General features: G+C 54.4%; 1 protein-coding gene across 1 annotated transcript; it reads left to right on the top strand.

Moving 5' to 3' along the window:
* Positions 1–10,127: 10,127 nt before the first annotated feature.
* On the top strand, positions 10,128–14,978 carry Selenow (selenoprotein W). Its single transcript, XM_076838956.1, has 6 exons — positions 10,128–10,256; positions 11,532–11,556; positions 11,649–11,702; positions 11,857–11,931; positions 12,029–12,127; positions 14,615–14,978. The coding sequence occupies exons 1-5, from the start codon at positions 10,228–10,230 to the stop codon at positions 12,107–12,109; spliced, it is 264 nt and encodes an 87-aa protein (XP_076695071.1). The 5' UTR covers positions 10,128–10,227; the 3' UTR covers positions 12,110–12,127; positions 14,615–14,978.
* Positions 14,979–17,452: the final 2,474 nt, after the last annotated feature.

Raw genomic sequence — 17,452 nt, 5'->3', positions numbered from 1 at the left:
TCCTGCCTCGGTGTCCAGAGGGTCTGGGGCTACAGGTGTGCACCACGGGGCTGGGCTGAGGTCCTTACAAAACAAAACAAAACAAAACATTCCATGCTGGATGCAGTGGGCATGTCTGTCGTGACAGTGACCTGGAAGGCTGAGGCGGGAGGGTCACAAGTTTGAGGCTGGTCTGGGCAACTTAGCAGGATCGCTGCCCTGGCCTGGGTCCCATTTCCAGCCCCAAAGATAGAGGAGGGGGAGGATCCAGATCTTGACGGGGGCTGGAGGGCACTGCGGTGACCAGAATCCAGGCCAGCCCCAGCCTCAGGTGGACAGAGTGCTCTGGGTCCCTGCCTGTCATGAAGCAGTGGGTCTGTCCTTGGGACTGCCAGCGCCTTGCAGCAGGTCACTGGAGCTTCTGGCGACCTCTGGCTCAGGTGCCTGTTCCAGGTGGCAGGGAACGGCAGAGGGGCTGCCAGGAGAGCGCTGAACCTCAGTCCATTATCTGGAGCTCCAGACAGATGCAGCCACCAGGTAGCAGTGGCCACTGGTGTGCATGAGAGCTGAACAGCAGGAGGGGCTCGGGAGGGTGAAAGAGAGGGAGAGGAGGTCGATTCACGGGACAGGGTGCCATCTCCAAGATCTTCCATCTGAGGAGAGCCTCACCTAGTTAAGCTGTGGCCTTCTCATCTACACACCAATTAACCCCTAAATCCACCCATGCATCCATCCACCCACCCATCCATCCATTCATCCTTCCATCCATCCGATCATTCATCTACCCATCCACCAATCCACCGACCCACCCAACCACCCATCCATCTATCCATCCATCCATCCATCCAACCATCCATTCATGCACCCATCCCCTCATCCACCATTTCACCCATCCATCCATCCAACCATCCATTCATGCACCCATCCATTCATCCACCATTTCACCCATACATCCACCCATCCACCCAACCATCCTTCCACCCACACACCCATCCATCCAACCATACACCCATCCAACCACCCATGCACCCACCCATCCAACCATCCACACATCCACCCATCCACAAACCATCCACCCACCCACCAATCCACTGACCCACCCATCCATCCACCCACCCACCAACCCACTGACCCACCCATCCATCCATCCACCCACCAACCCATCCATCCATTCACCCACACATCCATCCACCATCCATCCACCCACCCATGCACCCACCCATCCACTCACCCACCCACCCACCCACCCATCTACTTGCCCAAAAACCCACCTATCTATCCATCCACCCATCCATCCACCCACCCACCCACTCAGCCACCCACCCATCCATCCACCCATCCATCACCCATTTACCCATCCACCCACCCACACATCTGCCCACCCATCTATTGATCCACCCACTCACCCATCCACCCACCCACACATCCTCCACCCACCCACCCATACACCCTCCCACCCATCCAGCCACCCTCCCACTCATCCACCCACCTATCCACCAGCCCACCCATCCACACATCCAAACATCCACCCACCCACAAAACCACCCACACATCCATACACCCATTCACCTACCCACAGACCCACCCATACACCCCCATCCACTCACCCACCCCGTCCACCCATCCACCCATCCACCCATCCAACCATGCACCCATTCACCCACCCACCCTTCCACCAATCCACCCATCCACCCACACATCCACCCATCCAGCAACCCATCCATCCACTCACTCATCCACACATCCATCCATCTACCTGTCCACCCACCCACCTACCCATCCACCCATCCATCCACTCACTATCCCCCCATCCATCCATCCACCCATCTCCCTCTCCACTTACCCACCCATCCACCAACCCATCCACCCATCCATCCACCCACCCACAATCCACCCATCCACCCACCCTTCCACCCACATATCCACCCATCCATCCATCCATCCACCCATCCATTCCACCCACCCATCGTCCTACCCATCCATCTACCCAAACACCCACCCATCTACCCATCTTTCCCCCATCCACCCAGCCACCCACCCACCTGTCCATCCATCCATCCACCCATCCATCCTTCCATTCACCACCCACCCAAGGCTTCCCGGAGTGCTCCCAAGCTCCTGTATACCCTACATTCTCTGTCTTGCCTGCACATATGTGTCCTGGCCCCTCTGGATATCATAGTCACCAGAGTAAGTCCTACCAGATTCCCGCCCTCTAAGTGCACCCCTGTGTGTGAGGCACAGTAAACTGAAGAGGTCTGACCGGGAATCAGGGCATCCTTGCAAAATTCTGCCCCTAGTGAGAGAGGAGTTTGTAAGCTCTATTTCAAAACATGAACACCCTGAAATAGGCCTTTTCCCTTTAAGGACGCAAATCTGCCTCCAGCCAAAGGTTTGTCTGGACAGGAAATGAAACGGATACCTCCTCTGACCCCTCAGCACCCGAATTCCCAGCGTCTGGTACTTGCTGGAAAGAGATGAGCCTTATCGTGGGGCAGGAAGATGAGAATTCTCTTGGCGCTAACAAGTCTCTTTCCTGGCTCACAGGAACTGCTGCCTGACGCGGTTGTTCCAAGTGTGTGCACATGCGGAGGAATGGTTGTTGTTTTATAAGTTCTGGGTTTTGTGAAAATGGGTCTCAACGGCAGCCCTTTAAAAAAAATTTTTTAGTTGTAGATGAACACAATACCTTTATTTTATGTATTTAGCTTTATGTTGTGTTGAGGATCGAACCCAGGGCCTCCCACGTGCCAGGCAAGCGCTCTGCCACGGAGCCCCAGCCCAGCCCTCAACTGCAGCCATAGAGAAGCATTTCAACACTAGGCTCTGGGGCTGGGGATGTGGCTCAAGTGGTAGCGCGCTCGCCTGGCACGCGTGCAGCCCGGGTTCAATTCTCAGCACCACGTACCAACAAAGATGTTGTGTCCGCCGAGAACTAAAAAAAATAAATATCGAAAAATTCTCTCTCTCTCTCCTCTCTCACGCTCTCTTTAAAAAACAAACAAACACTAGGGTGTGTGTGCCTGTGTGTGTGTGTGTGTGTGTGTGGATAATGACACAGAGACAATCACGGAAAGTGAGGAAGGAGAAGGTCGGAGGAGAGGGGCCCACAGAGAAGCGACGTTGGAGCAGAGACCTGAAGGAAGGCGGAGGGGACCCTGAGTTACCTGAAGGAAGGGTCCAGCCAAGGACCAGTAAAGGCAAAAACTCAGTGCGGATGTGAAGGAGGGAGGACAGAAGAAATCAAAGACACAGGAAGAAAGGAGACGAGGGGGCAAGGAAATGGCTTGTCCTTTTGGGAAATTTGTAGATTTTTTTTTTTTTTTTTCCAGTTCTGGGCTCTTTACCACTGAGCTGCATCCACATCCCTTTTTATTTTTCGAGACAGGGGTCCTGCTGAGTTGCTGAGGCTGATCTCAAACTTGCTGTCCTCCTGCCTCAGCTTCCTGAGTTGCTGCATTACAGGTGGGTGGCCCCATGCCCAGCTGTAAATCTGGAAATCTCAAGAGTTACCATAGATGCATCCACTTGTGAAAATTACCTTGCACACTGTTAATTAGCCCACTAATAAGTAGATTAAGCAAAGAGATACACAGAATATTTTTTTAAATTTAAAATCTAAGGAACTTTCCAGCATTGCCTATTCATCAGATAATGGAGATGGGTCACCCCAGGGGTCCCGAGGAAAACCAGACTGAGGTCCTCTTGCTACCATCCCATGTCCACACCCACCAAGTTTCCTTTAAAAGTGGAGCCAGGGGGCGGGCGCAGTGGTGCAAGCCTGTAAGCCCAGCAGTTCAGGAGGCTGAGACAGGAGGAACAAGAGTTCAAAGCCAGCCTCAGCAACAGCGACCACTAAGCAACTCAGTGAGCCCTGTCTCTAAATAAAATACAAAATGGGGCTGGGGGTGTGGCTCAGTCTTTGGAGGAGGTACCCCCCCAAAGAAAAAGTGGAGCCAGGGACCCCCAAACGCATCTCTCACTCTGAGATGGTCCCTCCAGCGTGCTCCTTGCTCTCCTAAATACAGTCCTGAGCCTCTACTGATGCTGCGGAAATCCTTTTCTGTCATGAAAGTTCAAGACCCCACTTGTCCTGAGTTGAGTTCCCTCCACGGAAATGACCCAGGAATTCCTTAGGATCGCCTTCCAGTGCCTCTTCTGTGGGTACCCTCAGAAACTGCTGGGAGTGGTGGCACACATCAGTAATCTCAGCAACTCGGGAGGCTGAGGCAGGAGGATCGCAAGTTCAAAGCCAGCCTCTGCAATTTAGGGAGGTCCTAAGCAATTTAGCGAGACCCTGTCTCAAAATAAAACACAGAAAAAAGCTGGGGGTGTGGCTCAGTGGTGAAGTGCCCCTGGATTAAATCCCCAGTTTAAAAAAAAAAAAGACTTAGGGTCAGTGAAAGCAAAAACCGAGAAGCTCTGTGCATGTCTTGTACTGTGTCGCCACTAAAAGTACTGATTTTATGCCAAATGATTCTTAACTCAATTTTTTTTTATGGTGCTGGGGATCAGAACCCAGGGCCTTGTGCATGCAAAACAAGCACTCTACCAACTGAGCTATATCCCCAGCTTAATTCAATATTTTAAATGAGGGGAAAAAAATCTGAGGGAATGTGTTTGCTATGTCCCCACAAGAGCACGGAGCCCACTGCGGCCGAGCACAGGGAGAGGGATAGGTGGTTCCCAGAGATGCTGCAGAGTCCTGCAGATCTCTGGGTAAGCGGCGGGCACCAGGCTTTCCTGAGCGAGCTCAGCCGTGGAGCTGGAGAGGCTGAGTGGGAACGGCACCCAAGGGAGAGCAGGCTGTAGGAATTTGGAATTCTAAAGTTTTAAAATGGGAATTTGCCTTACATTCCAAACCTGTGAAAACTGTCCATTTTTCTTTCCCTAATGGAAATACAAGTTTTATTTTATAAAATGAGTCTTTCTATCCTTAAGGAACAATGTGGGTGATTTGTGTTTTATTTATTTTACTATTTTATTTTATTTTGTACAGGAGATTGAATCCACCAGGGATTAACCACTGAGCCACATCCCCAGGACCTCCCTAAGTTGCTTAGGACCTCACTAAGTTGCTGAGGCTGGCCTTGAACTCTCAATCCTCCTACCTCAGTCTTCTGAGCTCTCGGAATACAGGTGCATGAAACAGCTGTGTTTCATTACCTTTTTCTTCCTATTCTTCCCTCTCTGATCAGGGGTGACCAATTGTCCCCCAAACCATTCCAAGTTAGGAAATTTTCTAGAAGGACTTACGGGAGCCAGTATGTAGTTGATTTACTTGATGTCAGAATAAAGACACGCACCAGATCTAAAGGAGAAAATGACCTAATGGGTGGCTCAGAGCAGCTTAGCTGCCCCAGTGGAAAGACAGCAATCTGTGTGCTGCATTTCTGCCCAGCGAAGCCCATCAGAAGCTCAGTACCCCAGGTTTTCATTGACGGAGTCACCATGCACCTGTGTCTGGATGTTCCAGAGGAGAGCAGGTGTGTGCAGTTCTGAGCAGTCCAGGTACATTGACCTACCCTCATCTCGCCTTTTTTTGCAATTCTGGGGATTGAACCCAGGATCTCCTACATGCCAGGAAAGCACTCTGCAACTAAGCTATGCCCCCAGCCCAGGCCACTCTAATCATTAGGACATGGAGGGATGCATGTACCAGCGAATTTCCCAGAGGCAAGCAGATCAGAGTGGATCTTGTAAGCAGAGCTGTATAAGGACGGCAGCCCCAGACTTCTATGTGAACTCCTTCTTGCATTCCTCCCGCCCCGTCCCACGTGCAGATGAATCTTCATCGAAAGGGATTATGTGGCAATGATTGCTGTAGACGAGGTAGAGAAATCAGATCTGGAGAGGAAATCAAGATCTCAAAGAACAGCCAGGGGCTGGGGGTGCAGCTCATTGGTGGAGCGCTTGCCCGGATGCTCCAGGCTGTGGGCTCAATCTGCAGCACCACAAAACAAACAAAAATTTCTGTTATTTGTTCATTTATTTTGAGATGGGATCTTGCCCAGTCTGGTCTCCAGCTCCTGAATTCAAGTCAGCCTCCTGCCTCAGCCTCCCATATTGCTGGGACCTTAGGCACAAAGCCCTGCCCTGGCCCATGGAACTCCTTTTGGTCCTGAACCCAGGGGTACTTTACCGCTGAGCTCCATCCCTAGCCCTTTTTTATTTTTATTTTGAGGCAGGCTCTTGATAAATTGCTGAGGGTCTCCCTACATTTCCCAGGCTGGCCTTCTACTTGAGAGTCTCCTGCCTCAGCCTCTGGAGTCACTGGGATTACAGGGGATGGGCCACTTACTTATAAAATTTATTTTCGATAAAATTAGAGACCTAGGAGGTAGGAACCACGGGCTACCATGCATCTCTAAGTGGGGGACGGAGTGCATGGTGTCATTGAGTGACAGCGTCTCTATTGAGCATATCCGTGTGGTGTTTGTGGGTTCCAGATCCATGTGAAAGTCTGGGAGTGCGGCTGGGTGAGTGTGTGTGTGTGTCTGTGTGTGTGTGTGCGTGCGCGCGCGCGCCTCCAAGTGCAGCAATGTGTGTCTTGTCCCTGGATGAATGACAGCATGCCCTATCATGTTACTGAGCAGCTGTGTCTCGGCAGGGCTGGTGGCATTTTGAGTTGCTGTGTGTCATGGGCGTTAGCGATGGAGTCTGTGCAGCATGGTGCTTGGTACCTGACTGTGGGTCCCAGGGGCTGGCTCTCTGAGTGACCTTTGTGTTCCTGGGCGGATACATGTGTGTTGTGTGTTGGGCGCTGCGTACTGTCACCCATCCCCCCCTGCAGCAGGCTGGCGGTGGCTGCGCCTGTGGATGTGTCGTGACGTGGCTAGACACTGACGGGCTGTTGTGGTGACCTGTGGCTGAATAAAGACAGGTGCTGATGTGACTGTGTCTCAGTTGGGCTGGGTTTGGGCGAGTGTACAGTTGTGCAGTCGGGGGAAGGGGTGCTGGTGTCCCCCTGGGGGCTGTGTGTGTGAGACACCCAGGGGCACGGATGAGTGCCAGCCTGCGGCCACTGATTTCTCTGGCCTCTCCTGCGGGGCAACAAGGACCCCTTGTTCTCAGTGACAGAAGAGGAATGTCCCTCCTCTCGTGAGGTCCCGGCAGTGCTCTGCCACTGAGCCGTGCCCAGGGACTGCTTGTCCCCGCCATCACTGGTATGCACTATAGAGCCCCAGAGAGATCACCTGGGGCCCTCTGAACAGTGCTGTTACGGGTTGAACTGCGTCCTGCACAAAATTCCTATGTGACAATCCTAACCCCTAACCTCTGAACGTGACCTTATTTGAAAATAGGGTCATTAGGGATGTCATTAGTTAAGGTGAGGTCACATCGGAGTACAGCGGGTCCCTGCTCCAACATGGTTTTTATAAACCAGGGCACATGGACACCGACATCCGCGGACATGGCCCGTGAACACGAGGTGAGACCGGGTGGTGTCTCTGCAACCACGGAGGGAGGGAGTGCCAGAGATCCAGCGACCCACCAGAAACCAGGCCAGATTCTCCCTCAGGGTCCTTGGAAGGAACCAGTCCTGATCTTTTTTTTTTTTTTTTAAATTTATTTTTTTAGTTATCGGCAGACACAACATCTTTGTTTGTATGTGGTGCTGAGGATTGAACCCGGGCCGCACGCATGCCAGGTGAGCGCGCTACCGCTTGAGCCACATCCCCAGCCCCGTCTTGATCTTGATCTCAGACTTCTGGCTTCCAGAAACGTAAGACATTTACTTTCAGTTTCAGCCAGTTGGTTTGTCGTTGGTGAGAACCGCCCAGAAGGCACAGGACTTTCTCTATGTGTTGGAGGATGAGCAGGAGGCAGAGGGCAGGAACAGAATGTGCAAAGGCTCAGAGGCAGGGCTGTGGGTGAGGTCCTTGATGAAACCTCAGTAGAGCTGGGTTTGGGCAGCATTGGAGGGGCCAGAGAGGCACCCTGGGACCAGGGAGAAGTAGGTCGTGCTATGGTTTGGGTCTTTGTTCTGAGGGCACTGGCTCTATTTATGAGGTACTCACACTTCACGCTGCCCTGTGCTAATTGCTGTTCCTACACTTGCTCCTTAAATCTGATGCCAGAGATGGGAACTTCTGACCCAGTGAGCACTGCAATGAAATTGGGCCAGAGAGCAGGAGCACACAGGTAAAGCTTTAACTGAGTGGTTCAGCCTCAAGGAGAGGGGACCAAACAAATTAGGCTAGGTCCCCAAACGAAGCAAGAAGCTATTTTTTACTATGTGTAAGGTTATAGGAGGTGGGTTAGGGATTGGGATGTTTTTTGTTCTGGAAATCAAACCCAGGGCCACTTAATCACTGAGCCACATCCCCAGCCATTTAAAAACATTTTTTTACTTAGAGACAGGGTCTCTCTAAGTTGCTGAGTCTCGCTTTAAACTCTCGATCCTCCTACCTTGGCTGTCCCAGATGCGGGGATTACAGGCCACGGTACCCAGTATGTTTAGAAATTTTAATGGAGTTTAGATCTTTAAAAAAAAAAAAAAAGTTTTTTTTTTTTCCCCCGCGTGAGCACTTTGAGAGATGGTCAGTGTCAGTTTAGAGCCCAACTTTACTTCTGACCTGTTGATGCTGTATCCCTTTTAATCCTGTTTGCCCCGCGATAAGGTCACTGCAGCTGTTAAGAGAATACACGGGTATGGCTTTGCACACCTGTAATCTCAGCGACTGGGGGGGGTCTGAGGCTGGAGGATCACCAGTTCAAGGCCAGCCTGGTAACTTAGCCAGACCCTGTCTCAAAATAAAAAGGGCTGAGGAAGTAGCTCAGGGGTAGGGGGTAGGATTTGTCTTGAGTCCTTTGCCCTGATCCCCCAACAATTTCCTTCTCTTATCTAGTTTATCTTTGAAAATGTTAAGGCAAAGATATCTTGGCTAAAGGAGGCATCTGGTTTGGTTTGGTTGGGTTTTGTACAGGGGTGTGTGTGTGTTTGAATCAGGGGCCTGTGCCTGCCACTTGCTAGGCAAGTGCTCTACCACTGAGCCACATCCTCCACTCCTTTTATTTTTTTAGTACCCACGGGGGCGCTCAACCATCAAGCCACACCCTCAGCCTTTTTTTCTGTTAGAAACAGGGTCTCGCTGAGTTGCTAACTGCCTAGCTAAGTTGCTGAGGTGGGCTTTGAACTCCAGCCTAGGCCTCCCAAGTCACTGGGATTACAGGCGTGCGCCAAACACGCCTGGCTTTATGTTTAATTTAGAGACAGGGTCTCCTTAAGTTGCTGAGGCTGCCTTTGAACTTGGGTTCCTCATTCTCAGCCTCTGGAGCCGGTGATTACAGGCGTGCGCCACCATACCTGGCTTTTTTTCTTTCTTTTCTTTTGAGTGCCTGTGGAGGTACCTGTCTCAAATCCTCCCCAAATAACACAGCCTGCGAGGAAGATGGAGGGGGACGTGAACTTTGCCAGGAGAGGTCAAGCGAGGACCCGGGAGGTAGAAGGTGAAGCTGGTACCTCCTCACCCACGTGTAGTCGGGAGCCAGAGCAGCAGGGGGCACCCGGCGAGGCCGTGAAACGGGAGCCCATCGCCCGCAGGTGATCACGCCCACCTCGCAGAGGGGGACACCGAGGCTTAGAGAGAGGAAGAGGTCGTAAACCCTCAACTCTGCGGCCTGCTTCCATGACCTTCCGTGGATCCCTTCGCGGGGAGCCGGGATGAAGGCGCAGAGAGGAGGGCTGCATGGTTATGAGGCGCCCCAGGGCCGGCGGCTGGGTTTGGAACGCTCGCCGGACCCCGCAGCCTCCCCTTCGCCGTCCCACTGCCTGTCCCGAACCTTTCGGGGCTCCGTTGCCTCTCGGGGGAGAGAGGTCCCAACCCTTCCCGGCGCTTGGGGTAGCCCGCCCCCTTCCAGGCACGCGGTAGCGTGACAATCAACGCAGCCAATTCCCTGCCACCGCCCCGCCGGGCTGTACCATGCTGGCTCGAGTGGCGGGGGGGAGAAGGAAGGGGATGCGTGCAGGGCTTGTCCCAGGCACTCCCTCCATCCAGACACCGCCTAGCCCTACAAGGGGACAATAAGGAGGCTGCCGCGGGGGTGTCGGGTCGCGGACCGCGGGGCTCTGTGGCCGCCTCGGCGCCGCGGTGTCCCCCGCATCCCCCCGCTCCCGGCATTGGTTCGCGCCGCGGAGCGCGGAGAACCCGCTTTGTGCGTGGTGCCCGGGACACTGCGGTAGCAAGTCCGCGGAGCTCGGTCAGGTCGTAGGGTCCGCTGTGCGGCGGCTGCTGCGTCGCGATCATGGCTCTCAAAGTCCGAGTCGTTTACTGGTAAGCGCGGAGACCAGGGGCCTCTCCCTACCGCGACTTCCGTGCGCTCGGAGCCGGGATGGGGCGTCGGGGGCTGGATCCCAGGCACCCGGGAGGAGAAAAGCGGCAGAGTGAGGCCAGGAGGGGTGAGGGCCGCGGGGCGTTGAACCCCCGTTTGGGACGAGCGAGACGTTTTGGGTTGTGAAGGGTCCAGCGGAGACGTGTGTGTGGCCGCCGCAGACGCCGAGGGGCTTGGCCGCGGGTCGGGTGGATCTGTGCACTCCTGGGACCGACCCCTCGGCTACGCTCCGATTCCCCGCCCGCGAACAGCCCCTGGGTCAGGACGGCCTCCTGCACCTCCCTGGGTTTAGAAAAGACCCAAATGACAACCTTCGCGCCGGTGCCCGTGGGTGCCCATGCTGCCAACCCCACTCTTCTCGGCCCGCAGTTCCCCCCTCGGTAGTGAGAAGAGGTCGAACTTAGTAGCTCCTGCCCAGGGAGCGCTGCACGCCAGCCCCGACTGCCTTTGAACCTATTTCCTCCGCTCAGAGGATCTGCCCTGCACCTCATTCTATGTTAGCATGCAGTAGGTGCTTAATAAATACCTGTTCAATGAATTTACTCCCCCTGAGCCTTTTGAGGGAGGGGAATTCTAGCTTCATTTTACGGGGCAGGGAGAGGGGAATGCAGTAGGTCGAGGTCCTGGCTTAGACGGGGGCCACTCCAGCCTGGGTGGCTGGCCGAATTGTCTGGGACACGCACCTGGGATCCAGTCGGTCTCAGTTTTGGGAATGCCATGGCCTGTTAGAAGCACAGCTCGCTTGACATTTTGAGTTCCCAGGAGGCCTGTGCACCAGATTCCAGCCCGAAATGGCATCTTGGGTGTTGGAAGATGTTCAGGTTCCAGGAGCTACAGGGCTTCCTTCAGTGCTCTGGGTGGGCCCCAGCCGAGGTTGCATGTTGTTTATGCAGCTCTTGTTCTAACCCAGTGCCCTCCATTCCCTTCCCTGTTGCCTTCCCCGCCTCATGTGGCCACATAATTGTGATCTGGTCACCCCGTGTGCGGCCTCCCTCTCCTCTCTTTGCCTGGCTTGGCTCTTTTTCTGTGCTGATTCCTATTACACTCTGGTGTCCGTGTGTCTTTCTTCCCTTCTCTGCCTCTTCTGCTTGGTCATTTCTGCCCATCTTATTCTCTTCTCTTTCTGGTCCCCTTTGTCCTGCCATTACTGCCTGGCTTTCCCCGTGTCCCCACCTGTCTGCCTGTCCTGGAACTCCTCACTTGGACTCACCTACCAGTGGCGCTTGAGGCTACAAGCCTAAGGTAAGCTGGGGGCCCTCAGGAAGCACCGTGAGTTGGGGGAGTGCATCTGGGGGGCTGGCTGGGCACTGCTCTGATCTCCTCCCCCTTTTCAGTATCTCCAGCTCAAGAAGAAGCTAGAAGATGAGTTCCCCGGATGCCTGGACATTGTGAGTCTCGGGGATGTGGACGTGGAGCCAGTCGGGCCCCTCGTCTGTCTGAGGGTCTGGTGGTGGTGGAGGTCGGTTAGCCCCACAGCCTTCACCCTCACCCCACACTTCCTGGGAAGGGGCATCCCAGCGCCAATCTGTCCTCCCTCCTTAGTGCGGCGAGGGGACTCCCCAGGTCACCGGGTTCTTTGAAGTAATGGTAGCCGGGAAGCTGGTTCACTCCAAGAAGGTATATCTCTGTGTGTGTCTTTGGGGGTGAAGTAGGGCTGGGGCGGAGGCTGGTGTGTGGGTCCCAGCTCGACCCTTTCTCTCTTTCCCCTCCCCAGAGAGGTGATGGCTATGTGGATACGGAGAGCAAGTTTCTGAAGCTAGTGGCTGCCATCAAAGCCGCCTTGGCTCAGGGCTAGAGTGCCCTGAAGGCAGAGGTGAGGGGCCCAGGCAGGCGCTGACCTGGGACCAGTCTGTGAGATGGGGGCATCCAGGTGTCCCCGGGGCAGGAGGAGTGGAAAAAAGGTCTGGGTGGTGCAGGTTGACTCCTGAGCTGGCAGTAGGCTGAGGGCTGCCCTCAGCAGCTCTCCTGGCTTTGGATAGAAGGTACTAAAGAGACACTCTGGATTTTGTCCCTTTGCCAGGAAACAGTGACTATCTGTGACTGTCAGCCCAGGTTACAGGCACGTTTGGAAACACAGCTCCAGTGCTCAGTATTTTCAACCTGATCACAGTTATCAGACCCTGAACCTGAGACTTTTCCAGAGTGGGCCCACAAACACTTTAAGAAACTAACTGACAAAGAATGTTCTAGAAACTGACACTGACTCTAGAACTGATCATCTGCCCCAGAGGGACTCCCATCTCCCCCAGAGCAATGTAGAATCAAATCCAGAACCAGCTGTCAGCATACCCTGAACCCAGGCACCCCTTCCCACACCTGCACGGAACTGTGCAGACCAGCTCCCAAACTGCAGAACTGATAACTAGTTCCCTGTGTCCTCTGAGCCAGGTAGTTCCTTCCAGCCCAGCCCGTTCTAGAACACATAGCCGTTTCCATAACCCTCTGGAACATGGACTGCTTTCCAGAGCCCTCTTGAGTTTGGTTTCAGTTTCCTCAAGTACATTCCAGATGAGCTCCAGACCCCTTCTCATCCAGGACTGGGCACCACTCACCAGTCCACACCAGGGCTAAGTTCTGGTTTTGGGGACAGTCCTTCCCCGACCCGCCTATACTAGAGATTGAGCCCAGGGCTGCTCTACCACTGAGCTTCAGCCTCAGCCTTTGATTTCAAGACAGGGTCTGGCCAAGTTGCCAAGGCTGGCCTTGAACCTGCGATCCTTCCCCCAAGTCTCAGGGATTACAGGTGTGCACCACCTTCCTGCTCCAGAGCAGTGAGGCCACTCTGAATTTGGACCTGCAGATCTAAAGTAGTGACTACAGAAGGACAGTGGCATCCTCCCTCCTGTGTGGGTCTGACAAGAAGCACCCCCACCCCCAAATTGGAAACGAATTTCTTGGTTCCACAGTGGCTGAGGGACGGTGGGTGGTGCCACGCAGCGGGATTTGACTTGAGCTCTGTGGAGTGCGCAGCTCTGACTAAACCTGCCTCCAGTCAGTACTGGCAGAGGCTCCCTTGGATTCCAGGGGGTGAGTCAATAGATGACGTCATCTCCCATAAAGGAAAGTGGGTTTGCATAAGGAAGAAATGGGGGGGAGACAAGTCTGTGAAGAGTGACTGTTTTTTGTTTGTTTGTTTTGGTGCTTGGGGTGGAACCCAGGGCCTTCCACCTGCTGAGCACATGCCCTGCCCCTGGGAAACCGCCTGCCCCTGTTTGGTAGTGCTGTGGCTCTAGCTTTCAGGATCCTTGGAAGGATTCAGAAGAACTCCAGCGGCTGTTCTGCATGGTTCCAGGTTACCTAGGGAGGGGCAGAGGGCAGGGGTCGCCAGGCAGGAGCTTGTGCCTGTCCCCCAGACAGATGCAGGCTGATTGTGCCAGCTGCCATGTTGACGAGATGGGTGAAAACTGGCCCCAGTTCTTGCGCTGGAGGAGCTCGCTGGCACCATAGCGTCCCAGCTTTTTACTGGGGACTGGGCATACACAGGGCTGGCCTTATCTCCAGGCCCTCCAGAATTTAAGCTGAGGCCACATTCCCAGAGCCTGCGACACCAGCAGTGTTAGCACAGGTGGCTGTGGTTGAGGCAGAGTGAACCAGGGTGCCAGGCAGACAGACCATCCCGAGGACTTCGGTACTTCCTCCCAGGAGCCAGGCTCTTGGGGCAAGGTGGTTCCTGCTGCACGCTGTGTGGCCGGCAGCTGGTGAAGAGCAGTAAAGTCTGTCAGGGTGGCACAGGCCTGTGATCCCAGTGAGGCTGAGGCAGGAGGGTTGCAAGTTCGAGGCCCGCCTCAGCAACTTGGCAAGATCTTGTTTGAAAATAAAAAATGAGAAAAAGAAGGGCAGGGGGTGCGGGGATAGGAGTGTGGCTCAGTGGTAGAGTACCCCTGGGTGCAAGCCCCAGGACCAAAGCAAAACTCCCCCTGAACCTATGTGTTAGCCAGGTGGTGCACACCTGCAATGCCAGCAATTCAGGAGGCTGAGGCAGGAGAACCACAAGTTCGAGGCCAGCCTCAGCAATGTGGCAAGACCCCTGTCTCAAAGAATAAAAAGGGCTGGGGATGTGGCTCAGTGGTAAAGCACTCCTGGGTCCATTTCCCAGTATCAAGAAACAACCCCACGTGTGAGTTGCGGTGGGCTCTGGAGACAGGGTTTGGCTCTGGGCCACCGGGCTTTCTGTAGGCCAGCTGGTGGCTGCCCATCACCTCTCTGCAGGCTCAGTGAGAGCTGGGCCTGCAGCTCTGTGTACCCTTGTCACGCTGACCTGGGCCCAACCTGCTCCCCTCTCCCCCTCTTCTCTCCACAGTCCAGGGACCTTGGCCCAGCCCCGCTCAGCAGACGCTCCATGACAGGAAGGACTGAAATGTCTCTGGGACGCCTGGTCTTTCCTCGATGTCCTTGCAGCCTCTGAGTGGGGGCCAAGTCGACGCCCCTGGTCTTTGCCTCTGCATGGGGTGAGGTGTTTCCTCAGAAGCCACGCCCACACAAGTGGTCTCATGCCTGTCATCGGGTCACCAACAGAGCCCCCACTTCCCTGCCCCCACATTGCCCTGCACCCCCCGCTTCCCCTCTGCTCCTGGAGGAGGCCTGTCCCTCGCCTTCGTCAAGGGAAGCTGGGGGGCCGGGTGGGTGCAGCCGTTCCCAGGCCAATAAACAGTGGGTGAATCCAACCGCAGAGCCTCATCTGTCCTTGCGTCCTGTCCTTCCCCTGGAGCCCCTCCAGTCCCCTGACGCTTTGCTGATGACAGGTAGGTACTTTATAGCAGAGGAGGGGACAGGTCAACATGATGCTAACGGAAGGCAGACCCCGGCTCCACCATCCTTTGTTCCATAGGAACTTGTCTGGCTCTGAATTCTTTTTTGGTAGCAGACATTGAACCAGTGGGCACTTGACTACTGAGCCCCATCCCCAGCCCTTTTTGAAAAAAATTGAGACAAGGGTGTCCCGGAATTGCTTAGGGCCTTGCTAAGTTGCTGAGCCTGCTTTGGACTCGAGATCCTCCAGCCTCGGCCTCCTGTGTATTCTGTGTGTGGTTTGCTGGGGCTGCTGTCACAATACCACCAACGGGGACTAAAGTTGCAGAAATGCCTTGTCTCACTTGGAGGAGGCTGCAGGCCTCTCCTGGGCTGGCAGAGGCCACCGGGCTGTGTCCTCACATGACCTCTTCTCTGCTCACTGTTGGCGTCTGTCCACTTGTAAGGAAACCTGTCCTGATGGGGGCCCCTTTATCCCCACATTGAAAACCTTATGACCTCTAAGACTTTCCAGCCGGGCACCTCAGCTTCAGGAGGCTGAGGCAGGAGGATTGCCTCAGCAATTTAGCAAGGCCCTAAGCAACTTGGTGAGACCCTGTCTTGAAATAAAGGACTGGGATGTAGCTCAGTGGTTGAGCACCCCTGGGCTCAATCCCTGGTACCAGAAATAAATGAATGAAGAAACTCTCCAAAGCCCGTCCCATGCTGAGGTGCTGGGCTTCAGCACAGGCCGTGTTCAGGGGGCCACTGGGCCCCGGCTAGGAGCGCCTCTCCCCTGAGTCAAGTGGGCGCGTGATTCCTCCTCCAGCTGCAGGTGGCAGAGCTGGTGCAGAGACTTCTGGGTTGAAGGTCGGGAAGGGCCCTCTGGTCAGTTCCTCCAGGGACCTGCACCTCTGTTGGTGACCAGTGGCAGGCATGAGACCACCTGTCAAGCCTTGCACAGCCCTGACCAAGCTGCTCCCCAGGTGGCAGGAGGTGCCAGCCAGGCCGACTGTGGAGGTGGCGCTGTGGGCCCCGTGTTCCCCAGGCCTCCTCTTTGTGCCCTTTCCCCTTGTCACCTGGGACACCAGGCTGGGGGCCTGTTGTGCCTCCTTGCCTCTCGACCTTGCATTTGACCTTGTTACTAGCTTTGCCCAAGGGAACCAGGAGGAAGGAGCCCTGAGCTCGGTCCTGGTCCCCAGAGGCCTCCTGTGCACTGCTGTCCTGAGGGGGTCTCGCTGGCACTTGGCTGCTGGTCCCAGACAAGGGTGCCAGAGCGGAGCAGAGCTGCCCCCCAGCCCGTGAGCATGTGAACAGTTCAACCTGGCCAGGAACGTCCTAGATCAGGCCACCACCATGGTGGCACGCATCTGTACTGTCTTTCCAGCCACTCCGGAGGCTGGGGCAGGAGGATTGCAAGTTTGAGGTCAGCCTGGGCAATTCCTTGAGACCCTGTTTAAAAAAAATGAAAGAAAAGGATGTGGATGTAGCTTGTGGTAAAGCACCCCTGGGTTAAGTCCCCAGTATCCCCCACAGAGCGGGCATTTTGGCGTGTGCTGGGGCACTTGGGAGGCTGAGGTAGGAGGATCACTGGAGCCCACAGGTTCAAGACCAGCCTAGGCAGCAGAATGGCATCTTGTAAATAAAAAATAAATAAACAGCTTTACTGAGATGTGACACACTGACACCCCCGTTTGAAGTGCAGGTCTTGGGCCTTGTTTGGTCAGGGAGAAGGTTAGGAGCATCCCCCAGCCACTAGAGAACCTGCAGGTGGTCAATACACCAGGCCAAAACAGCTCAGCAGGACACAGATGGCCAATCCCAATACCTCACCCCAAAGAGAAAAAGAAAGTGGTAATAATGGCTGCACACCTCCTTTGGGTATTAAAGTGCACATTTTCCAGACAGCAGACGGTCCAGCTAAGCAGCCAACATTAGTATCTGTATTCCGATTAACCAGGCCTGATCTATTGAACAAGGTGAGGGATTGCTTAGCATACCTCAGGGCATTTGGTGCAGCGGGACCATGGTGGACAGCAATCGAGGGTTCATCGTTTTATTTTTGGCACTAGGGACTGAACCCAGGGGTGCTTAACTGCTGAGCCACATCTTCAGCCCTTTTGACTTTATTTACAGTATTTTTAAAAGTTCTTTTCCTTTTTATTTATTCATTCATTTAAGTACCCAGGATTGAACTCGGGCATTCAGCCACTGAGCCACATCTCCAAACCTTTTTATTTTTTATTTAAAAGAGACAGGGTCTCACTGAGTTATTAGCACCTCACCATTGCAGAGACTGGCTTTGAACTCCCGATCCTCCTGCCTCCGCTTCCCAAGCTGCAGGGATTCCAGGCGTGCTCCACTCAGTTTGGCTTCCTTTTTATTTTGAGGCAGAGTCACACTCAGTTGC

The sequence above is a fragment of the Callospermophilus lateralis genome, chromosome 18, assembly GCF_048772815.1.
Source record: "Callospermophilus lateralis isolate mCalLat2 chromosome 18, mCalLat2.hap1, whole genome shotgun sequence".
Classification (NCBI taxonomy): domain Eukaryota; kingdom Metazoa; phylum Chordata; class Mammalia; order Rodentia; family Sciuridae; genus Callospermophilus; species Callospermophilus lateralis.
The sequence above is the reverse complement of the archived record's forward strand: the minus strand, read 5'-3'. Positions and strand labels throughout refer to the sequence as shown.